This window comes from Pseudophryne corroboree, chromosome 5, assembly GCF_028390025.1.
Source record: "Pseudophryne corroboree isolate aPseCor3 chromosome 5, aPseCor3.hap2, whole genome shotgun sequence".
NCBI classification, from domain to species: domain Eukaryota; kingdom Metazoa; phylum Chordata; class Amphibia; order Anura; family Myobatrachidae; genus Pseudophryne; species Pseudophryne corroboree.
Window position 1 is genome coordinate 762,408,299 of NC_086448.1, and position 25,617 is coordinate 762,433,915.

The 25,617-nt window shown below is 46.9% G+C and overlaps 1 protein-coding gene across 1 annotated transcript in view; it reads right to left on the reverse strand.

Annotated features, from left to right (window-relative positions):
* Positions 1-623: 623 nt before the first annotated feature.
* Positions 624-25,617, reverse strand: part of YWHAZ (tyrosine 3-monooxygenase/tryptophan 5-monooxygenase activation protein zeta) — a 49,881-nt gene continuing 24,887 nt past the window's right edge. The window contains exons 3-6 of the mRNA XM_063924209.1: positions 5,806-5,929; positions 4,055-4,218; positions 3,881-3,976; positions 624-1,682 (exon numbers count right to left, since the gene is read on the reverse strand). Of these exons, the coding sequence (XP_063780279.1) occupies positions 1,620-1,682; positions 3,881-3,976; positions 4,055-4,218; positions 5,806-5,929 (447 nt within the window). The 3' untranslated portion in view covers positions 624-1,619. The remainder of the gene's footprint in view (positions 1,683-3,880; positions 3,977-4,054; positions 4,219-5,805; positions 5,930-25,617) is intronic.

The window sequence follows — 25,617 nt, forward strand, 5'->3', positions numbered from 1 at the left end:
CGAGCTTGTCGTGCACTTCGTGGCTGGAGCCACTTTACCCATTTCGGATCTACACCGTGACAAAGGGGTCTATTCAATTGAAGTCGGAATTGCCATAAAGTCGTCAGTTTCTGACTTTAGGTCGAATCAGGATTCGACCTATTCAAACGAGTCGCCGTTTTTCCGACTTGTCGGATTAGCCGCATATCCACGTGTTTTGTCTAAATAGCTGCCAACTCATACAGGTTTTTGGCCCATTTTCGACAATGCTGATTCGACAAAAAAAAAAAAAAAAAAAAGTCAGCATTGGTCGAAAATGGGCAAAACCTGTCGGACATGCCCACTAATTGAATACCGAGTCAGATCCTCTCTGTCGGAGAGTATCCGACAGGCATTGAATAGACCCCCTATGTAGCAAAACGTATTTGGCAAGCTGCATTCCTAGGTAGTTTTAATGCAATTATTGCTCAAGATGAAGCCCTATCTGTAATTAATTTTGGGGTAATGTTGGATGCATACGTAGATAAATGGTGCTTGGAAATGTAGTTGAGACAAATACCTTGGTTTACTTTACCGGAAGTTTTAGCTAAAGATTAACCGCAATAAAAGCACTATATAGAACCACGTCTTAAGTAGTTGAAAAGTCCATTCATAAAACTTTTATTCCACTTACATCAACTTATTACACATGTTCTTTAACAATTATGCTTGGATTGTTCATGAAAATTTCATAAGACATTAAACAAAGCTAGCCATCATCTCGAGTTATTCCCCTGGTAACTATTTTGTATTTTAATTTTTTTAATTTTTTTATTTTTTACAGCCACATGCATGTTAGGCAAGTATCAAAAACAAAAATAAAACTAAAAAGTTAAATATATGTTTTGTTTTTTGTTTTCTTTTCTGCTGTGCTTGATATATAGTGAAATTATGGATACCAAGCATGTATGTCTAATGCATCAAGTACTTTTGTGTTTTTTTGATCTTAGGTTGTTGAAACGATTTAAATACAAATAAAATGGAGAATAGCGACAAACAAAAGCAGACGTTAGCCGACCATAAAAGGAGAATGGAATGTGAACCGTCTATTTTGCTCATGATTTTGACTCTCTATCACAGGGAGCCCTCAGTGATAAACGGTGCTTTGGCAAAGAGGGCGGCGACTACGCACAACTGCCAACCGGCCATGTGAATAGGAATTTAAGAGTCTTTGCCTACAGTGCCGAGCAAATACCCCATACTATTACAAAAATCAATTTGCTACAAGCCGTTCACGTTGCTTGCTTTATGGGAAATCGTTTGTAACACTGGGCCCTGTGGTAACCCATGATGTACCAGAAGTACTTTGCCAGACATTTAAAACATGTATAAAAATTCCTCATTTCCCATACTGGTCACCTTATGGAGGTGGGGAAAGGAAAATAATTTTTTAACGCCCCAAAATGTTAACTGGCCCTATTCCCTATTTAACACAAAACCACATGGGAAATATAGAAATCCAAATAGAAGTAACATAAACCTTTTATAATTGTAAACAAAAAAAATAAAATAAAAAAAATAAACCTATTTTTGGGACAGTAAGGATGACAATGGTCTATTGTGTAAATTTTAGAACGAGGCAGACAGAAAAGGAAGGCTGATTAATTCTCTCCGCCACATTCTCCTGGCTCAGCTTCGTCCCCTTGAGCGTCTGATGTCCACAACTAGAGGAAAGAAGAGCGAATTAATACAAATATATTTTTTTTATTGGAGACAATTGGCAATTTATTGCCGTATCTTAAATCGTGCTCCAACCAATTTACATTATAGCAGTAACGGATACGCTGGGGCAACGCAATTGTTATTGCGTCCTTGCCATTAGCCATTTAATGGTTTCTGCCGATGGTTGAGCTAACATTTCTGTCCGCAGCCTCCTGAGGTGGTGAGCAGAAATGCACAAAAAATGGGCAATACTTTAGTCTGGTTTAACTATTTTGCGTACTAAACACTACTTCTGGAAGCAATAAGCATGAAAAAACAATGGGCACCCAAACATTTGAATTGCTCCTAATTCAGAATTTGGAACAATATAAAAAATTTGGTAGACCCATGTTACACTGCAGATGGGGCAGATTTAAAATGTAGATAGGCTGCGAGCTGAAATAAGTCTCCCCATGGCTCTTCGCGCCAACCAGAGTAACAATTGACTTTCTCCGTAGGGCGCCATCTAGTGCCGGCTGTAGGGAGAAACAATTGCCCCCATAGAGTTAGAAAGAGCATTTCCTAGCTTCATTCTAATCGCTCCCCCTCTTGCATTGTGGTTTGTTCCACATTGTCACCCAAAACTCTGAATCAGACCCATTAAAACCAGTAAGAAGTGCTCTTTTATTAGGAGTCCTCCTGTCTTTCTATAACCCATCACAAGACAAATTCTCCTTATGAAATGGACTGAACTCCAGTACTAACTCCAGGCTCGTTAGCGACACGCCTTCCCCTGTAGTGTAAAAACCCCCTGATGAGGGGAGACCTATACAAAGGGGATGCGGTCAGCAGCCAGTCGCACTGGATGCCGGCAGTCAGGTGACAGACACTGGAATCCCAACCGACAGCATCCCGAGGGTAAGCGTTAGGGCTGGGGGGTGAGGGTTGGGATTACGCACTAGAGGGGGTGTTAGCAGTGGACGCCTGTGTCATTAGCCCTAGCCGCCATCCCCAAGCGAGTTAGAGTAGGAGGGCAGGGGAGAAGTAAATTTTTCCCTCGTCCCCTGTCAGCATTCTAAAAGTCGGGATGCCGAAGTCACGCATGTGACTGCCGGCATAACGTATCACACCCATACAAAGGGAGAAACATCTGCATTGTGGGCAGTTTGGTGTTCGGTTGGGCCTGTTCCCGGACACTTGATAGCGCCATTATGCAGGTGGACTGAAGCCAGGGAAGTAAAACAAACCGTTAAACTGCAGTTTATACGCCCCAACCTTTGTGATGTAAACAATGACCAAACTCAACATATTAACTGCTGTATTAACAATTGCAAGTTTAATTAACAAACGCTTCAATTCTGCTTAATATTCTGTTCCCTGCGCCTTGCTCCCACTTTCTCATTATGCCAGTTCTAGGTCACCCATCTCTTACCAGCATATTAATGTGTACGGAGTAATTACGGTCTGGCTTAGTTTGGAAGACCTAAATCCTCAAAATAGAAATAAAATCTAAACACATAACCTCAACCCCCGAGTATGAAAGCTGAAGAGGCTAGATTTACTACTGCGCGGTTTGTCAAAGCACTCTGTGGAGTCCATCCAATTAGGTGCGAGTTGGGTCCTGCAGGCCGTTCTAACAAACACTCACTGATATTTGTATTTGCAATTCAATTTCAAACCCACGGCATTGTTTTTTGTCCGTGGAAAATTATGTTATTATTGTGCGCAAAATGACAAACACTTGCTGGCTATCATTTCCCCCCCATTAACAAGTGCAAAAATCATCCAGTTGACACCATTAAAGAACCTCGGTGCTTTCCTTATGGCCACTCACCGCCCTCTATATGATCCAACTAGGTCAGTTAGCAATTATTTTTTTAGGGTTTAGGATAGGCCCCCACATTTCACACTCCTCCTTTTTGTAGAACGGTCATGCAACCCCCCTGCGGTTACTGCAAACTGGCATTTGTAATCGGATCTCGCATTTCTCGAGTGCATGTATTCCCGCGGTGTATGCTAGTTTCATAATACAAACTCGTGCCTAACTGGGCTGACCAATGAATGTGAAGGGACAACAGAAATAAAATTTCTGTTGCCGCTTTAACGCATTCGGTCAAAACCGCAAACAGTTGCAGCTTCGGCAAAGCATCCAATAGTAAATATAGCCCAAGTCTTGTGTAGCTTTTTTCTATTTACTCTTAGTACAGTGAGATTTACTTACTGTCAAATTGTCTCGCAGTAATTGCATTATTAACGTGCTGTCTTTGTAGGATTCTTCACTCAGGGTATCGAGCTCAGCAATAGCTTCATCAAAAGCCTACAATGAGAGGGAGTATAAGTCACTGTTCTCGGGTAACAGCAAGAGACGGTGTGTCTCATCTCACTGGGAACTTACGGTTTTCGCCAGAGAACAGGCTTTTTCCGGGGAGTTAAGGATCTCGTAAAAAAACACTGAGAAGTTGAGAGCCAGCCCCAGTCTGATTGGGTGTGTTGGTTGCATCTCCAATTTGCTGATGTCAAAAGCATCTTGATACGCCTGTTGGGATTGCTCCACAATTTCTGTAAAGAAAAAGGTACTTGGCATTACATTTCCGGAAGCTTTTCTTTCCAGATTTATTAGTTGTGTGCAATAGAGCGCCCAGCTTAATGCCCATGGCAGCGCTTGCCCAAAGCATCCGCAGTAACCCCTGACTGCATGTTTTACAGATCTCCTAGTCTGTGTGCGTGGGCGACACTTTAATAGATCCACAGGTGGAGCAAATTATTTCCATTGTGACACTTAGGAGATCTGTAACACATGAACTGTTAAGGGTTTGCAGAGGACTAGAGCTGGGAAACACTGGCCTAAGGTTACTAACAGCAACATTAACAGGGGAAGGGTAGAGACCGACCAGGCTGGAAAAATAGCTATTTGGATGATAGAAGGGGAAAATAATTTTTCTTTTTTCTATTTCCAGCCAGTTCTGCTACCATGGAGCTATACAAATCCACACTTGAATAAGTGATACTGAACCCAACATACCTACTGGCTTATGTAACTACATGTAATACATAGGAGAAATCCCACAAAAGGACAATGCAATCAGTCTCTGGAGCTGAATGGTTAATAAGTAGATTTATTTATTACCAGTTACTTATATAGCGCACACATATTCCGCAGCGCTTTACAGAGAATATTTGCCCATTCACATCAGTTCCTGCCCCAGTGGAGCTTACACTGTATATTCCCTATCACATATACACATTCACACTAGGGTTAATTTTGTTGGGAGCCAATTAACCTACCAGTATATTTTTGGATTGTGGGAGGAAACCGGAGAACCCGGAGGAAAACCCACCAAGTACAGGGAGTATATACAAACTCTGTACAGTTAGGGACATGGTGGGAATCGAACCCATGACCTCAGTGCCGTGAGGCAGTAATGCTATCCATTACGCCATCCGTACTGCCATGTACAGCTCATCTTCAATGGTGGTTACACTCACGGCAATGCTGGCCAATTAGTCATTGATATTGTAGTGAATGTGACCCCAAATTGATTGCAAGGTCTGATAACGACCTGGTGAGAATGCGTGTGTGCGCTGCATCTTCCAAGTGGGTAGCCAAATGGGATCGTACAGCTGTCAATGGGGAGGGGAGGTTTCAATAGTGCGGGGGGATGTGTTGCCAGCATTGCTGCACAAATATAGGGAACTTACTGTAGTGCTCCCATTTCAAGTGTGCAAGGGGAAAAACGTGCAATACTGGAAGGACACAGGATGCTGTTCCGAAACTGGGTACAGAAGCAGTGGCGGGAAACTATTTCCCTGCCAATGACTAACACCTGGACATGTCACCTCAAATAAGCAATTTGTACAGAAACATGTTTTATTATAAAAAAAATTAAGCCACTACTGTAAGTTATAGAGACAGGAGAAGTAATCTTGGGTGTTTTATGGCCACCAAAAAAGCACTAGGCTTGCAATATATGCGTGTTTAAGATTAATAGGAAATAAAAATTCCCTCAGAAATAAACAATTTAAGAACGTCAGTGGGCAAAGTAACTAGCAGACACTACTGTGCTACAGACGTCCTGCACCACAATGCACCTTGCCTATACTACGGTATTGATAAAATACTGTTAACAGGGCAAATTGAAATCTTACTTTTCTTGTCGTCGCCACAAGCCACTTCCGCCAGGTAACGGTAATAGTCTCCCTTCATTTTCAAGTAGAAGACTTTACTTTCTGATTGTGATGCATTTGGGACCAAGTACTTATCCAAGAGGTTCTAAAGAGGAAAATAGAAAAGCGTTTAAAATGTGAATTATATCCAAGAGAGAACCAGCATTATTAGCCTTTAGCAAGACTGATCCAGACATATTACAGTGAGCTCATAGCAGGCAGCCATTGTGTGTGTGAACCACTGTCACTGCCGCCTAGACTAGGAAACAGGTTGGGTGACTGGCGGTCAGCATACCAACTCCGGGATCCCGGCAGCTAGTATGCCGGCAGGGAGGGGGCGCTCGCAACGAAGCTCCTTGCTGGCTTGCTGCGCTCACAACACTGCAGGCTCGGTGGCTCAATGCTCTCGTCACAGGTTCTAATCCCACTCTATGGGTACATGAACACCCACGAGTGGGAATTGTCCCTGTTCGTTGGCATTTGAAGTGGTCAGGATTGCAGCGTCGGTATCCCAATAGCCGGTCACATGACTACATCCCCTAGGAACTAGAGGCATCACTCAGGAACGATGCAAGTTAGGACAGTCACATAGCTGTTATTTCATCACGTATTGTTATGTCGTGCTGGTATATTACACACTGCTGGTCCCTGGTTACAGAGCGGTGTCTTATCCTAGGACCATAAAATAGTTTTACCTGATGAACCAAAGTACACGGCTAAACAGCACAAAGATTGTGTCAAGAAAAACATTGTATTGGCACAAAGGGAATGTACAAAGCAATAAATGAGCCTTTGATGGTGGAAAGCCTTTTTAATTGCTTTGGGAGATGTGCAGTGCTTTTACCACTCACATAAGGGGTTTCCGTTTGAGAGCATGGGAGTAAGGCAAAATAGAGTAATTTTGTGTGTGGCCAAGCCATGGCAATGCAAGGGGTACAAATGCACTTATTTATCCCCAATTCGTAAAAAAATAAAAATTAAAATAAAAAAAAAACAAACACCCCTTGGTCTGGAATTCTTTGGGGGAATTCAGTTGTTTCATGTGCCCATAGCTTCTTAGAGCTGCGCAATTGAGTGCCCAGCCAACGCTGGCTGCAAGTTTCTAGTGTTCTCTAGGATATTTTTTAGGGCAGGGTGCTGAGCATTGAAGAGGGCACATTTTTATTTTGAAGGGCACATTTTTGATGTGACGCTTTGCGCACAAAGCATAGCGCATGTTTATAGTTTTTGTACATACATTTTGCCCTTAGTAAATCATATACCCATACATACATATAAGACACCTAACATCTGTGCTGAGAAACATACTGTATATGTCCAGTCTTCTTGAAAGATCGGCTGTATCATATACATAAGCAGATTATTATAAATGTCTTTTCCAGTGCTGAAGTCGTTATAATCCGTATGTTATAAAACAGAAAAGTTAAACAATGGGTTAAAATATATAGGAAAAAAGTAAGTCTGTTCTAAGGAAATACATGCTCACTGCTTACCCTGTTCTTTCCCTCTTTTTCAGAGTGCTGTGTTATTTACAGTGCCTCCTCTGCCATGCAGTTGGCTAAAGGATAGAAATTGTGTTCCAATTTCAGAGGTGGGCAAGGAGTCGACGACAACATTGTAACATACACTCTGACTGTTACATTCTGTATACAAGGGGGCGCTTTATAGTCCTGCAGGGTGCACTGAAAAAGGGCTGAAACAGCCTAGAAGGAACACGAAGTGTCACATACTGAAATGCACCAGGATTAGCAGTATAAAGCTGCTTTTCCTATGTAAACAAGTGGGGTCGCATATAAAATCGGTGGTAAGGGGTGGGCGCACAAAGCAATTGATTCCTGCCACCCAATCCTACCCTGCTGCGATTATTGGCATTTGGAAAAAGACTTCACAATCTTCTGTTTAACTTGTAAAAGTTGGTAATTTCAGTGACAAGTGGCTGTGACATCCCCTGTGTATAATATGGACCTGGTCTTTACCCACGGATTCGACCAAGGCTCCAGCCTCATTACTTGTGCTCTTTATAGCCGTGCTCCTGGCAGTGACTGCGGGAGAGCCATTTAATGAATGCTCTTACGAGTATGAGACTTTATCCAAGCAACAATTTTTGTTCCTTTTCTGTTTCTCCCCTCTTGTGCTTGCAAGTTTTTGGCATAAAAGATCTGTAGCTGTGTAACTTGACCACTAGTTTATAGGTTTGGCATTTTATACCCTTGTCAAAAAACTTTCCGTGCTTTTTGTATGTCCATTCCTGTGTGTGTTACAGCAATGATGGAAACCTCACTGTTGTCACCTATTGGTCGACACGTCTATTAGGTCGACGAGAGTTTTTCATGGTTTTTTTTGGTGTTCGTTTCTTTGCAAAGTGACCGGGAACCCCAATTAGTGCACAGTGTCGCATTGCAAGGCTCGCCATGCTTCAGGCAAGGTGCCTCACCACGCTACTGCTGCACTTGGCACAGGTTACCGTTCCCAATCGTAGTCCACGTGGATCGTAAAGAATGAAAGTAAAAAAAAAAAAAAAAAAAAGGAAGACATTTGGGAAAAAGTCATGTCGACCTAATAGGGTGTCTACCCAGAGTCCGTATACCGTTGCCAGTATAGGGTCCCAAACATACTGATGCAATTTCTCAAAGTACCAAGGCATGTAGTTAAAGCAAAGTGGTTAAAAAGAAGACAAGTGCGCTGCAATGCTTCCATCTATACAAGGGTCATGTAGAAGAAATGCAAAGCCTGCACTGGGGCTATAGACCCCACGTTTCTCTCCAGGGTTCATTTCCTGGGCCCCTGTGTGATGAGCCGATATGTTCTAGACTGCAGTCATTGCTTCACATTGTATGTGACTGGTCGCTACAGTACCATACCAGATGGCATCTCAATGCAGCATGTGTGTCTGGTGGAGATACCCAACCCTAATAATCCATATTTTACAGGTTATGTGTGAACGGCGGTTGGGAGACTACCGGTCACCATACCGACGCCGGGATCCCGGCTTTTAGATGGGAATAAAATATCAGACTGAAACCGTGCAGGGCTGGAAGGTAATGGATGAAGACTACATTTTTCCTATATTTTCCTACACTGAACAGCTGCATAAAATATTAATGTTAGTGCTGTATCCAGTCAGTTTGATCTGAAATACAATGCGCTAATCCCATGCAGACAAACATGGTAAAGACAACTCAACTGGAGATACAGGCTGCTCAGTGAGATCAGGCAGGAAACCAGTGTCTGAACGGGCCGGTAACCATAGAATATCTTGGTCACTTCACTAGTAAAACATTGGACGTTCCTGCTTTCTGTATCACGTATGAGCCAGACGGTGGCAGTCTCAGTAGCAGCGTTTGTCTGGAATAATGGCTGTGTTGCTAGGAGGAAGATTTCTTGGGAAGCCATGATTTGTCTAGGCTGTAATGTGGTAACTGAATTGCTAGGCTGTCACCCGACACACCCTGTGACACATACCCAAGTGCTCCTCACACAAGCAGCCAAAACGGACTTTGTACTTCTATTTAAGCCGTCTGTCTAACACTGGCACTTATAATACAAAGAACCTAGGCTGGGTTTACTAGCTCAAGGTGCATAATACCAACAAAATGATACAAGGGCAGACTGGCCAGTATGGTGGAATAATACACCATAACTAAGGCAAGGCCAGACAAATAGGTCAGGGTTACTTATTCAACATTTAATTGAAAATGTGGGAAAAGCCATTCAAAAATCAGCAAATACAAAATGACTCACTCAGCTACATGAAGCCTTAAGCTACAGGTCTGCTGGGATATGGTCTTTGGACTTTAACATCTGGGGGTTTCCCAAAGCACCAGCCCTATTCATGATGAACCAGCTTCTGTCTAGTTGTAGCGAGGGGAGTAGTGGAAGCCGCAATGACCGCATAACACTGACAGATATGCCAGCCTGAGGAATTTCAGAGCGTCCCCACCTCATACATCTTTGCTGCAGTCGCACCACACAACCCCTCTTGGTATGCTGGGTCCCATGAGACTCTAGCATCAGGCGTCTATTACTGAAAGCACATCTTGGCCTTAACACGATGATCCTAGGATGTCTCACGAGACGATGCTGATTATATTGATATGCGATACTTGTATATCTGTGTGCGACAGTCTCTGGGTGAGATTCATATTGCGGCACTGACAGCTGCCGGGCGGCCGACGGAGCAATTTAATTGTTGCTTCGGTAGGGCGTGGACAGCTGCTAGCTTCGGCATTTCAGCTCTCACTTCCAGGGAGAGGAGAGGTGAAATGAGCAAAAAGTGACCCGTTTTTGCACCGCATCCGTTTAAATCGGGTTTAGATGCTTTGCGGCTAAACCCAGTCTGTTTGGGCGCGATGCGGAAGATGAAGAAAAAATAAGAATTTACTTACCGATAATTCTATTTCTCGTAGTCCGTAGTGGATGCTGGGGACTCCGTCAGGACCATGGGAATTAGCGGCTCCGCAGGAGACAGGGCACAAAAGTAAAAGCTTTAGGACTAGGAGGTGTGCACTGGCTCCTCCCCCTATGACCCTCCTCCAAGCCTCAGTTAGGATACTGTGCCCGGACGAGCGTACACAATAAGGAAAGATTTTGAATCCCGGGTAAGACTCATACCAGCCACACCAATCACACTGTACAACCTGTGATCTGAAACCCAGTTAACAGCATGATAACAGCAGAGCCTCTGAAAAGATGGCTCACAACAATAATAACCCGATTTTTGTAACAATAACTATGTACAAGTATTGCAGACAATCCGCACTTGGGATGGGCGCCCAGCATCCACTACGGACTACGAGAAATAGAATTATCGGTAAGTAAATTCTTATTTTCTCTGACGTCCTAAGTGGATGCTGGGGACTCCGTCAGGACCATGGGGATTATACCAAAGCTCCCAAACGGGCGGGAGAGTGCGGATGACTCTGCAGCACCGAATGAGAGAACTCCAGGTCCTCCTCAGCCAGGGTATCAAATTTGTAGAATTTTGCAAACGTGTTTGCCCCTGACCAAGTAGCAGCTCGGCAAAGTTGTAAAGCCGAGACCCCTCGGGCAGCCGCCCAAGATGAGCCCACCTTTCTTGTGGAATGGGCATTTACAGATTTTGGCTGTGGCAGGCCTGCCACAGAATGTGCAAGCTGAATTGTACTACAAATCCAACGAGCAATCGTCTGCTTAGAAGCAGGAGCACCCAGCTTGTTGGGTGCATACAGGATAAACAGCGAGTCAGTTTTCCTGACTCCAGCCGTCCTGGAAATATATATTTTCAGGGCCCTGACAACGTCTAGCAACTTGGAGTCCTCCAAGTCCCTAGTAGCCGCAGGCACCACAATAGGTTGGTTCAGGTGAAACGCTGACACCACCTTAGGGAGAAACTGGGGACGAGTCCGCAGTTCTGCCCTGTCCGAATGGAAAATCAGATATGGGCTTTTGTGAGACAAAGCCGCCAATTCTGACACTCGCCTGGCCGAGGCCAGGGCCAACAGCATGGTCACTTTCCATGTGAGATATTTCAAATCCACAGATTTGAGCGGTTCAAAACAATGTGATTTGAGGAATCCCAGAACTACGTTGAGATCCCACGGTGCCACTGGAGGCACAAAAGGGGGTTGTATATGCAGTACTCCCTTGTCGAATGTCTGGACTTCAGGAACTGAAGCCAATTCTTTCTGGAAGAAAATCGACAGGGCCGAAATTTGAACCTTAATGGACCCCAATTTGAGGCCCATAGACACTACTGTTTGCAGGAAATGCAGGAATCGACCGAGTTGAAATTCCTCCGTGGGGGCCTTCCTGGCCTCACACCACGCAACATATTTTCGCCAAATGCGGTGATAATGTTGTGCGGTCACCTCCTTCCTGGCTTTGACCAGGGTAGGTATGACCTCTTCCGGAATGCCTTTTTCCCTTAGGATCCGGCGTTCAACCGCCATGCCGTCAAACGCAGCCGCGGTAAGTCTTGGAACAGACAGGGTCCTTGCTGAAGCAAGTCCCTTCTTAACGGCAGAGGCCATGGGTCCTCTGTGAGCATCTCTTGAAGTTCCGGGTACCAAGTCCTCCTTGGCCAATCCGGAGCCACGAGTATAGTTCTTACTCCTCTCCGTCTTATAATTCTCAGTACCTTGGGTATGAGAGGAAGAGGAGGGAACACATACACTGACTGGTACACCCACGGTGTTACCAGAGCGTCCACAGCTATTGCCTGAGGGTCCCTTGACCTGGCGCAATACCTGTCCAGTTTTTTGTTGAGGCGGGACGCCATCATGTCCACCTTTGGTTTTTCCCAATGATTCACAATCATGTGGAAGACTTCCGTGTGAAGTCCCCACTCTCCCGGGTGGAGGTCGTGCCTGCTGAGGAAGTCTGCTTCCCAGTTGTCCACTCCCGGAATGAACACTGCTGACAGTGCTATCACATGATTTTCCGCCCAGCGAAGAATCCTTGCAGCTTCTGCCATTGCCCTCCTGCTTCTTGTGCCGCCCTGTCTGTTTACGTGGGCGACTGCCGTGATGTTGTCCGACTGGATCAGCACCGGCTGACCTTGAAGCAGAGGTCTTGCTAGGCATAGAGCATTGTAAATTGCCCTTAGCTCCAGTATATTTATGTGGAGAGAAGTCTCTAGACTTGACCACGTTCCCTGGAAATTTCTTCCCTGTGTGACTGCTCCCCAGCCTCTCAGGCTGGCATCCGTGGTCACCAGGATCCAATCCTGAATGCCGAATCTGCGGCCCTCTAGTAGATGAGCACTCTGCAGCCACCACAGAAGAGACACCCTTGTCCTCGGAGACAGGGTTATCCGCTGATGCATCTGAAGATGCGATCCAGACCATTTGTCCAGCAGATCCCACTGAAAAGTTCTTGCGTGAAATCTGCCAAATGGAATCGCTTCGTAAGAAGCCACAATTTTTCCCAGGACCCTTGTGCAATGATGCACTGACACTTTTCCTGGTTTTAGGAGGTTCCTGACTAGCTCGGATAACTCCCTGGCTTTCTCCTCCGGGAGAAACACCTTTTTCTGGACTGTGTCCAGAATCATCCCTAGGAACAGCAGACGTGTCGTCGGGATCAGCTGCGATTTTGGAATATTTAGAATCCACCCGTGCTGTTGTAGCAGTACCCGAGATAGTGCTACTCCGACCTCCAACTGTTCCCTGGACTTTGCCCTTATCAGGAGATCGTCCAAGTAAGGGATAATTAAGACGCCTTTTCGAAGAAGAATCATCATTTCGGCCATTACCTTGGTAAAGACCCGGGGTGCCGTGGACAATCCAAACGGCAGCGTCTGAAACTGATAATGACAGTTCTGTACTACGAACCGGAGGTACCCTTGGTGAGAAGGGCAAATTGGGACATGAAGGTAAGCATCCTTGATGTCCAGGGACACCATATAGTCCCCTTCTTCCAGGTTCGCTATCACTGCTCTGAGTGACTCCATCTTGAATTTGAACCTTTGTATGTAAGTGTTCAAAGATTTCAGATTTAGAATAGGTCTCATCGAGCCGTCTGGCTTCGGTACCACAAATAGTGTGGAATAATACCCCTTTCCCTGTTGTAGGAGGGGTACTTTGATTATCACCTGCTGGGAATACAGCTTGTGAATTGCTTCCAATACTGCCTCCCTGTCGGAGGGAGACGTTGGTAAAGCAGACTTCAGGAACCTGCGAGGGGGAGACGTCTCGAATTCCAATCTGTACCCCTGGGATTCTACCTGTAGGATCCAGGGGTCCACTTGCGAGTGAGCCCACTGCGCGCTGAAACTCTTGAGACGACCCCCCACCGCACCTGAGTCCGCTTGTAAGGCCCCAGCGTCATGCTGAGGACTTGGCAGAAGCGGTGGAGGGCTTCTGTTCCTGGGAAGAGGCTGTCTGCTGCAGTCTTTTTCCCTTTCCTCTACCCCGGGGCAGATATGACTGGCCTTTTGCCCGCTTGCCCTTATGGGGACGAAAGGACTGATGCTGAAAAGACGGTGTCTTTTTCTGCTGAGTGGTGAGTTGGGGTAAAAAGGTGGATTTTCCAGCTGTTGCCGTGGCCACCAGGTCCGAAAGACCGACCCCAAATAACTCCTCCCCTTTATACGGCAATACTTCCATGTGCCGTTTGGAATCCGCATCACCTGACCACTGTCGTGTCCATAAACATCTTCTGGCAGAAATGGACATCGCACTTACTCTTGATGCCAGGGTGCAAATATCCCTCTGTGCATCACGCATATATAGAAACGCATCTTTTAAATGCTCTATAGTCAATAAAATACTGTCCCTGTCAAGGGTATCAATATTTTCAGTCAGGGACTCCGACCACGCCACCCCAGCGCTGCACATCCAGGCTGAGGCAATCGCTGGTCGCAGTATAACACCAGTATGTGTGTATATACTTTTTAGGACATTTTCCAGCTTCCTATCAACTGGCTCCTTGAGGGCGGCCGTATCAGGAGACGGTAACGCCACTTGTTTTGATAAGCGTGTGAGTGCCTTATCCACCCTAGGGGGTGTTTCCCAACGCGCCCTAACTTCTGGCGGGAAAGGGTATAATGCCAATAATTTCTTAGATATCAGCAATTTTTTTATCGGGGGAGACCCACGCATCATCACACACTTCATTTAATTCTTCTGATTCAGGAAAAACTACGGGTAGTTTTTTCACACCCCACATAATACCCTTTTTTGTGGTACTTGTAGTATCAGAAATATGCAAAGCCTCCTTCATTGCCGTGATCATGTAACGTGTGGCCCTACTGGAAAATACGTTTGTTTCTTCACCGTCGACACTCGAGTCAGTGTCCGTGTCTGTGTCGACCGACTGAGGTAATGGGCGCTTTAGAGCCCCTGACGGTGTTTGAGACGCCTGGACAGGCACTAACTGACTTGCCGGCTGTCTCATGTCGTCAACAGTTTTTTGTAAAGTGCTGACACTATCACGTAATTCCTTAAATAAGACCATCCAGTCAGGTGTCGACTCCCTAGGGGGTGACATCACTAATACAGGCAATTGCTCCGCCTCCACACCATTTTCCTCCTCATACATGTCGACACACGCGTACCGACACAGCACACACACAGAGAATGCTCTGATAGAGGACAGGACCCCACTAGCCCTTTGGGGAGACAGAGGGAGAGTTTGCCAGCACACACCAGAGCGCTATATATGTATAGGGACAACCTTATAAATAAGTGTTTCTCCCTTATAGCTGCTATATATGTTTTTATATGCCAAATTAGTGCCCCCCCCTCTCTTTTTTACCCTGTTTCTGTAGTGCAGGACTGCAGGGGAGAGTCAGGGAGACGTCCTTCCAGCGGAGCTGTGAGGGAAAATGGCGCTTGTGTGCTGAGATATGCTCCGCCCCCTTCACGGCGGCCTCACGCTTTTTATGAGGTAAAAATAAGAATTTACTTACCGATAATTCTATTTCTCGGAGTCCGTAGTGGATGCTGGGGTTCCTGAAAGGACCATGGGGAATAGCGGCTCCGCAGGAGACAGGGCACAAAAAGTAAAGCTTTCCGATCAGGTGGTGTGCACTGGCTCCTCCCCATATGACCCTCCTCCAAGCCTCAGTTAGGTACTGTGCCCGGACGAGCGTACACAATAAGGGAGGAATTTTGAATCCCGGGTAAGACTCATACCAGCCACACCAATCACACCGTACCACTTGTGATCAAAACCCAGTTAACAGTATGATAACAGAGGAGCCTCTGAAAGATGGCTTCCTAAACAATAACCCGAATTAGTTAACAATAACTATGTACAATTATTGCAGATAATCCGCACTTGGGATGGGCGCCCAGCATCCACTACGGACTCCGAGAAATAGAATTATCGGTAAGTAAATTCTTATTTTCTCTATCGTCCTAGTGGATGCTGGGGTTCCTGAAAGGACCATGGGGATTATACCAAAGCTCCCAAACGGGCGGGAGAGTGCGGATGACTCTGCAGCACCGAATGAGAGAACTCCAGGTCCTCCTTAGCCAGAGTATCAAATTTGTAAAATTTTACAAACGTGTTCTCCCCTGACCACGTAGCTGCTCGGCAAAGTTGTAATGCCGAGACCCCTCGGGCAGCCGCCCAAGATGAGCCCACCTTCCTTGTGGAGTGGGCCTTAACAGATTTAGGCTGTGGCAGGCCTGCCACAGAATGTGCAAGTTGGATTGTGCTACAGATCCAACGAGCAATCGTCTGCTTAGACGCAGGAGCACCCATCTTGTTGGGTGCATACAATATAAACAACGAGTCAGATTTTCTGACTCCAGCTGTCCTTGCAATATATATTTTTAATGCTCTGACAACGTCCAGTAACTTGGAGTCCTCCAAGTCTCTTGTAGCCGCAGGCACTACAATAGGCTGGTTCAGATGAAATGCTGACACCACCTTAGGGAGAAAATGCGGACGAGTCCGCAGTTCTGCCCTGTCCGAATGGAAAATCAGATATGGGCTTTTGTAAGATAAAGCTGCCAGTTCTGACACTCTCCTGGCCGAAGCCAGGGCTAGTAACATGGTCACTTTCCATGTGAGATATTTTAAATCCACCTTTTTTAGTGGTTCAAACCAATGAGATTTTAGAAATTCCAAAACCACATTGAGATCCCACGGTGCCACTGGAGGCACCACAGGAGGCTGTATATGCAGCACTCCCTTAACAAAAGTCTGGACTTCAGGAACTGAAGCCAATTCTTTTTGAAAGAAAATCGACAGGGCCGAAATTTGAACCTTAATAGATCCCAATTTGAGACCCATAGACAATCCTGATTGCAGAAAATGTAGGAATCGACCCAGTTGAAATTCCTCCGTCGGAGCACTCCGATCCTCGCACCACGCAACATATCTTCACCAAATGCGGTGATAGTGTTGCACGGTAACTTCCTTCCTTGCTTTAATCAAAGTAGGAATGACTTCTTCCGGCATGCCTTTTTCCTTTAGGATCCGGCGTTCAACCGCCATGCCGTCAAACGCAGCCGCGGTAAGTCTTGAAACAGACAGGGACCCTGCTGAAGCAAGTCCCTCCTTAGAGGTAGAGGCCACGGATCTTCCGTGATCATCTCTTGAAGTTCCGGGTACCAAGTCCTTCTTGGCCAATCCGGAACCACTAGTATCGTTCTTACGCCTCTTTGCCGTATAATTCTCAATACTTTTGGTATGAGAGGCAGAGGAGGAAACACATACACCGACTGGTACACCCAAGGCGTTACCAGCGCGTCCACAGCTATTGCCTGCGGATCTCTTGACCTGGCGCAATACCTGTCCAGTTTTTTGTTGAGGCGAGACGCCATCATGTCCACCATTGGTCTTTCCCAACGGGTTACCAGCATGTGGAAGACTTCTGGATGAAGTCCCCACTCTCCCGGGTGAAGGTCGTGTCTGCTGAGGAAGTCTGCTTCCCAGTTGTCCACTCCCGGGATGAACACTGCTGACAGTGCTATCACATGATTCTCTGCCCAGCGAAGAATCCTTGCAGCTTCTGCCATTGCACTCCTGCTTCTTGTGCCGCCCTGTCTGTTTACATGGGCGACTGCCGTGATGTTGTCCGACTGGATCAACACCGGTTTTCCTTGAAGCAGAGGTTCTGCCTGGCTTAGAGCATTGTAGATTGCTCTTAGTTCCAGAATGTTTATGTGAAGAGACGTTTCCAGGCTCGTCCACACTCCCTGGAAGTTTCTTCCTTGTGTGACTGCTCCCCAGCCTCTCAGGCTGGCGTCCGTGGTCACCAGGATCCAATCCTGTATGCCGAATCTGCGGCCCTCCAATAGATGAGCACTCTGCAACCACCACAGAAGAGACACCCTTGTCCTTGGAGACAGGGTTATCCGCTGGTGCATCTGAAGATGCGACCCTGACCATTTGTCCAACAGATCCCTCTGAAAAATTCGTGCATGGAATCTGCCGAATGGAATTGCTTCGTAAGAAGCCACCATTTTTCCCAGGACTCTTGTGCATTGATGTACAGACACCTTTCCTGGTTTTAGGAGGTTCCTGACAAGCTTGGATAACTCCTTGGCTTTTTCCTCCGGGAGAAAAACCTTTTTCTGAACCGTGTCCAGAATCATCCCTAGGAACAGCAGACGAGTTGTCGGCATTAACTGGGATTTTGGAATATTCAGAATCCAGCCGTGCTGTTTTAGCACTTCTTGAGACAGTGCTAATCCCATCTCTAGCTGTTCTTTGGACCTTGCCCTTATTAGGAGATCGTCCAAGTATGGGATAATTAATACGCCTTTTCTTCGAAGAAGAATCATCATCTCGGCCATTACCTTTGTAAAGACCCGAGGTGCCGTGGACAATCCGAACGGCAGCGTCTGAAACTGATAGTGACAGTTTTGTACAACGAACCTGAGGTACCCCTGGTGTGAGGGGTAAATTGGAACGTGGAGGTACGCATCCTTGATGTCCAAGGACACCATAAAGTCCCCTTCTTCCAGGTTCGCTATCACTGCTCTGAGTGACTCCATTTTGAACTTGAACTTCTTTATGTACAGGTTCAAGGACTTCAGATTTAGAATAGGTCTTACCGAGCCGTCCGGCTTCGGTACCACAAATAGAGTGGAATAATACCCCTTTCCCTGTTGTAGAAGAGGTACCTTGACTATCACCTGCTGAGAGTACAGCTTGTGAATGGCTTCCAAAACCGTCTCCCTTTCGGAGGGGGACGTTGGTAAAGCAGATTTCAGGAAACGGCGAGGCGGATCTGTCTCTAGTTCCAACCTGTACCCCTGAGATATTATCTGCAGGATCCAGGGATCTACCTGCGAGTGAGCCCACTGCGCGCTGAAATTCTTGAGACGACCGCCCACCGCCCCCGAGTCCGCTTGAGAAGCCCCAGCGTCATGCTGAGGCTTTTGTAGAAGCGGGGGAGGGCTTCTGTTCCTGGGAAGGAGCTGCCTGTTGGTGTCTCTTCCCCCTTCCTCTGCCTCGTGGCAGATATGAATATCCCTTTGCTCTCTTGTTTTTAAAGGAACGAAAGGGCTGCGGTTGAAAAGTCGGTGTCTTTTTCTGTTGGGGAGTAGCTTGAGGTAAAAAGGTGGATTTCCCGGCTGTAGCCGTGGCCACCAAATCTGATAGACCGACTCCAAATAACTCCTCCCCTTTATACGGCAAAACTTCCATATGCCGTTTTGAGTCCGCATCGCCTGACCACTGTCGCGTCCATAAACTTCTTCTGGCCGAAATGGACATAGCACTTACCCGTGATGCCAGTGTGCAGATATCCCTCTGTGCATCACGCATATAAAGAAATGCATCCTTTATTTGCTCTAAAGACAGTAAAACATTGTCCCTATCCAGGGTATCAATATTTTCAATCAGGGACTCTGACCAAGCTACTCCAGCACTGCACATCCAGGCTGTCGCTATAGCTGGTCGTAGTATAACACCTGTATGTGTGTATATACTTTTTTGGATATTTTCCATCCTCCTATCTGCTGGATCTTTAAGTGCGGCCGTCTCAGGAGAGGGTAACGCCACTTGTTTAGATAAGCGTGTGAGCGCCTTGTCCACCCTAGGAGGTGTTTCCCAGCGCGCCCTAACCTCTGGCGGGAAAGGGTATAAAGCCAATAACTTCTTTGAAATTAGCATCTTTTTATCGGGGGCAACCCACGCTTCATCACATACATCATTTAGTTCTTCTGATTCAGGAAAAACTATAGGTAGTTTTTTCACACCCCACATAATACCCTGTTTAGTGGTACCTGTAGTATCAGCTAAATGTAACGCCTCCTTCATTGCCAAAATCATATAACGTGTGGCCCTACTGGAAAATACGGTTGATTCGTCACCGTCGCCACTGGAATCAGTGCCTGTGTCTGGGTCTGTGTCGACCGACTGAGGCAAAGGGCGTTTTACAGCCCCTGACGGTGTTTGAGGCGCCTGGACAGGCACTAACTGATTGTCCGGCCGTCTCATGTCGTCAAACGACTGCTTTAGCGTGTTGACACTATCCCGTAATTCCATAAATAAAGGCATCCATTCTGGTGTCGACCCCCTAGGAGGTGACATCCCCATATTTGGCAATTGCTCCGCCTCCACACCAATATCGTCCTCATACATGTCGACACACACGTACCGACACACAGCAGACACACAGGGAATGCTCTTAACGAAGACAGGACCCCACTAGCCCTTTGGGGAGACAGAGGGAGAGTTTGCCAGCACACACCAAAAGAGCTATATATGACAGGGATAGCCTTATAATAAGTGCTCCCTGTATAGCTGCTTTTATAATATAATTTTTGCCACTATTTTGCCCCCCCTCTCTTGTTTTACCCTGTTTCTGTAGTGCAGTGCAGGGGAGAGACCTGGGAGCCGTCCTGACCAGCGGAGCTGTGTAAGGAAAATGGCGCTGTGTGCTGAGGAGATAGGCCCCGCCCCTTTTTCGGCGGGCTCGTCTCCCGCTCTTTAGTGTATTCTGGCAGGGGTTAAATATCTCCATATAGCCCCCGGAGGCTATATGTGAGGTATTTTTTTAGCCAAATAGGTTTTCATTTGCCTCCCAGGGCGCTCCCCTCCCAGCGCCCTGCACCCTCAGTGACTGCCGTGTGAAGTGTGCTGAGAGGAAAATGGCGCACAGCTGCAGTGCTGTGCGCTACCTTTAGAAGACTGAGGAGTCTTCTGCCGCCGATTCTGGACCTCTTCATGTTTCAGCATCTGCAAGGGGGCCGGCGGCGAGGCTCCGGTGACCATCCAGGCTGTACCTGTGATCGTCCCTCTGGAGCTGATGTCCAGTAGCCAAGAAGCCAATCCATCCTGCACGCAGGTGAGTTCACTTCTTCTCCCCTAAGTCCCTCGTTGCAGTGATCCTGTTGCCAGCAGGACTCACTGTAAAATAAAAAACCTAAGCTAAACTTTCTCTAAGCAGCTCTTTAGGAGAGCCACCTAGATTGCACCCTTCTCGGCCGGGCACAAAAATCTAACTGAGGCTTGGAGGAGGGTCATAGGGGGAGGAGCCAGTGCACACCACCTGATCGGAAAGCTTTACTTTTTGTGCCCTGTCTCCTGCGGAGCCGCTATTCCCCATGGTCCTTTCAGGAACCCCAGCATCCACTAGGACGATAGAGAAATGGCAGGGGTTAAATACATCCATATAGCCCAGGAGCTATATGTGATGTATTTTTTACCATAAATAGTGTTTTCATTGCGTCTCAGGGCGCCCCCCCCCAGCGCCCTGCACCCTCAGTGACCGGAGTGTGAAGTGTGCTGAGAGCAATGGCGCACAGCTGCAGTGCTGTGCGCTACCTTTCTTGAAGACAAGATGCCTTCTGCTGCCGATTTCTGGACCTCTTCACTCTTCTGGCTCTGTAAGGGGGCCGGCGGCGCGGCTCCGGGACCCATCCATGGCTGGGCCTGTGATCGTCCCTCTGGAGCTAATGTCCAGTAGCCAAGAAGCCCAATCCACTCTGCACGCAGGTGAGTTCGCTTCTTCTCCCCTTAGTCCCTCGATGCAGTGAGCCTGTTGCCAGCAGGACTCACTGAAAATAAAAAAAACCTAAGTCTATACTTTTATTCTAAGCAGCTCAGGAGAGCTACCTAGATTGTGCACGGCCGAGAAGGGTGCAAAAACCTAACTGAGGCTTGGAGGAGGGTCATAGGGGGAGGAGCCAGTGCACACCACCTAGTCCTAAAGCTTTTACTTTTGTGCCCTGTCTCCTGCGGAGCCGCTAATCCCCATGGTCCTGACGGAGTCCCCAGCATCCACTTAGGACGTCAGAGAAATGTAAATATGGAATACCCCCCTAATCTCCAATCACTTTAGGAGGGAGATCAGGAGCGATATTCAATTGAGTCCCATTATCGCCCCCGCAGAGGTGAGGTTTAGCTGCGAAAAGTGGCTAAACCAGACCAAAGTGCTGGGAGCGATCACAAAAAGTGCAGTTTGGGTGCCCCAATGGGTTACTTTCGTGCATGTCAGCTCGCCACCCCCGGGGGTGCCATCGCGCCTGAACGGAGCTACACCTGAATAGCTGTTTGGGCACCACATACTGGCTGCCAGCGGAACATTTGAATTCCGCCCATAGACTGTCACACAGACATACAAGTGCCCTGTATCAAATTAATCAGCACAGTCTCCTGGTGTGTCCTAGTCACACTGTGTTGCAACTGAGATGCATTTTTGGCACACCCAACGCTAGCAGAGTCACCCAGGACCAGTCCGCTCCTTCGCGTCATGCATCTCCTGCTGTGTGGCGTATCGAGGAGAGATGTATGAGGACACATCTGTGGGTTGTGATCTCTTATTGACAGACGGACAGCGTCGGACTGGCCCACAGGGGTACAGGGGAAACCACCGGTGGGCCCCACTGCCTGGGCCCCCCACCACCTCCTCTAGTGATCAGAATTTGAACTTGAATTACACATTATGCATATGTTACATTATACTGCACAGGACTTGGGTGTATTTTCTACAGTGTTATTAATCTGGTACATTATCAGGCATGCACTAGCGGTATTTGCTATATATCTGTATCAAGGGGCCCAGAACCTGCACTACTGGTTAGCCAAGCCTCTAAGCATGGGACCCTATCACTGCATTTCCCCGGTGGGCCCTCCATGCCCCAGTCCGACACTGCAGACGGAGCATAGGACATTTTTATTATACAGAAGTGTTGCTCCGAGATCCAGTCCAGGTTTCCTATTCCATAAGTGGCTGCATTACACAGCTAGGAGTGGATCAACCACTGATCACATATGGGGAGAAGAAAAACCTGTATTACCTGGCGAAGTACTCCTATGTGAATGATTTACAGTGGGACTATAAACCAAACACAGAAACGCCTAAGAAACTTCTTTCCTATGCACCTGATGTTCACAGAGACCTTAGGAAGTGTTCAGCGCATGTCAGGTAGCAAACAGACCTGCTGTCGCATAGATCGTGCACTTCCTCTGCAGGAAGCAGACTCTTATTCAACAATCACTGCCCTGCCACACTTCCTGTGTATGACACAAGTTACACTTCCAAACTACACGCAACTTCTCTTTTCAACAACTTCTGAAAGTCTGACCTACAACCATGAGCCAGACATAGCCGTGAGTATTTTAATAAAGGACACTACCCCCCCCCACCCCAACAATTAACTAATGCAATTACCCTACCACTAACTGTATACCGTATATACTAGAGTATAAGTCGACCCGAATATAAGCCGAGGCACCTAATTTTACCACAAAAACCTGGGAAAAAACCATATTGACTTGAGTATAAGGCTAGGGTGGGAAATGCAGCTCTAGCCGTACACAGCCCCCACAGTGCCAGATATGCTCCCCCAGTGCCAGGTACAACTTACCCTCCCCGCTGTTTTGTGAAGGAAGGACACAGCGCGCGCCTCTCCTGTGTCCCTCCTGCGTCGGGTCTGTTAAATGAAGTGCCGGTTCGTGAGCCAATCAGAGCTCACGAACGGGTACTTCATTTAATAGACCTGCCGCCGGAAACGCAGGAGGGACACAGGAGAGGCGCGCGCTGTGCCCTCCGTGTCCCTCCTTCCCAGGCACTGACTCGAGTATAAGCTGAGGGGGCTTTTTCAGCATAAAAAACACAAAAAGGGCTGAAAACGTCAGCTTATACTCGAGTATATACGGTATATAAATCACAGGTGCGCAATATCAAACAGGTCATCTACCACCAACAAATGTCTAGGAGCAGAACTGGAGATACCCCAGGAGCCAGGCAAACACTGCAGTGACAAATATGAAAAGAATCCAATAGGTCTGATAACATTGCTGTTAATCCGCATATGAAACCAACTCCTCTGTGGTCTTTTAACATCCTACCGGCTCCTAGGTTTGGCTGGCAGGCATAGTCACTGAAGGAAGGAGCAAGGCTCACCATTCCTAACTGGAAGCAATACCAAATACATCCCCATTATCAGATCTTATTAGCATCCAGTGACATCTAAACAAGGATAAAAGATGCAGCTACAGTGACCTCCTGTCTTACTTTGCAGTGTGAGACAGACTCACAGAACACGCATGCAGCAAAGCAAACATGCTAGTGGAAATAATGTTCGGGGGAGAATAATATGCCAAAGGAGGGGGGATTCAATAGAATAAGAGTGTTATGGTCTGGGGGTGAGCCACCTGGAGCCAAGCAACTATCTGCATAGTGGCTGTCACTACAGCTGGGAGACACAGTTTACCGCAACCACTGCCCTGGATTAGTCGCTTTAAACTGCATTTACTAACTTAAGCACTGGGCACGAGGCTGTTGGTGCACGCTGTAACACGACTACTTGCCCAAAAGCACACCTTAAATCGGATGTCTGCTTGCACCTCAGGAGTGTGCAAGGAGAAATTCACTAGAAGCAGGTTTATAGTGCAGGCACTCATCTACAGAGCTTACACTCGCGTTCAATTGAACCAACCGTCACCCCCTCCAATCCCCCCCCCAATCCTGTGCAGACCGCAATCAGTACCTGAACATTTCTTAACTCCAGATTCATTTTACTAAAGGTTAAAGTCACAAAGCTGAACGGATCCACCAGGACCTTTTCTGTTTATCTACAGCACAATACACCAAGACTATAGCTGCAGTACTGGCAACAGAAGGAAGTGTCAAAGGCAAAGTTTTAGACTGCCATTGAAAAGGACACAATTATATTTTATAGGAAGCCAACCTCATATGAAGGCTTGGCAAGAGCTGTACTTAGTAAACATTTTAAATAAAGATCCAATTTGTATCTCTTTGCTCTATAACAGGAGTGGTTGTCAAGGACAATTTCAGACGTGTGTATATGGTTATGACAATACCCAATAATACTGCATAGCATAACGTATAAAACAGTAAGTGTCTGGGAAGGAGGGGGGTGGGGATGGAGTATCGCTAGGCAATCAGCATCTATGTAGTTTGAGGCTTCAGAGCAATCTCTAGCTACAATCAGGCCACACACACACTTACACGTGGATAAACTGGACTGATCCAGGCCCTCAGGTTAGCCGGCCCGTTAGTGCAGCTGGACACATACAAGTTGATCCCCTTCACATTTAAAAGCACAAAAACACAGTGGGATCCATTCCTAACACTGCTGGATTTTTTTTCAGAGGTTGAAAAAAAAAATAAGATTTTACTCACCGGTAAATCTATTTCTCGTAGTCCGTAGTGGATGCTGGGGACTCCGTAAGGACCATGGGGAATAGCGGCTCCGCAGGAGACTGGGCACAGCTAAGAAAGATTTAGGACTACCTGGTGTGCACTGGCTCCTCCCACTATGACCCTCCTCCAGACTTCAGTAAGGATACTGTGCCCGGAAGAGCTGACACAATAAGGAAGGATTTTGAATCCCGGGTAAGACTCATACCAGCCACACCGTATAACTCGTGATAATATACCAAGTTAACAGTATGAACACAACAGAGACTCTCAAAGGATGGCTCAACAATAACCCTTGTAGTTAACAATAACTATATACAAGTATTGCAGACAATCTGCACTTGGGATGGGCGCCCAGCATCCACTACGGACTACGAGAAATAGATTTACCGGTGAGTAAAATCTTATTTTCTCTGACGTCCTAGTGGATGCTGGGGACTCCGTAAGGACCATGGGGATTATACCAAAGCTCCCAAACGGGCGGGAGAGTGCGGATGACTCTGCAGCACCGAATGAGAGAACTCAAGGTCCTCCTCAGCCAGGGTATCAAATTTGTAGAATTTTGCAAACGTGTTTGCCCCTGACCAAGTAGCAGCTCGGCAAAGTTGTAAAGCCGAGACCCCTCGGGCAGCCGCCCAAGAAGAGCCCACCTTCCTCGTGGAATGGGCTTTTACAGATTTAGGCTGCGGCAGGCCAGCCACCGAATGCGCAAGCTGAATTGTGCTACAAATCCAGCGAGC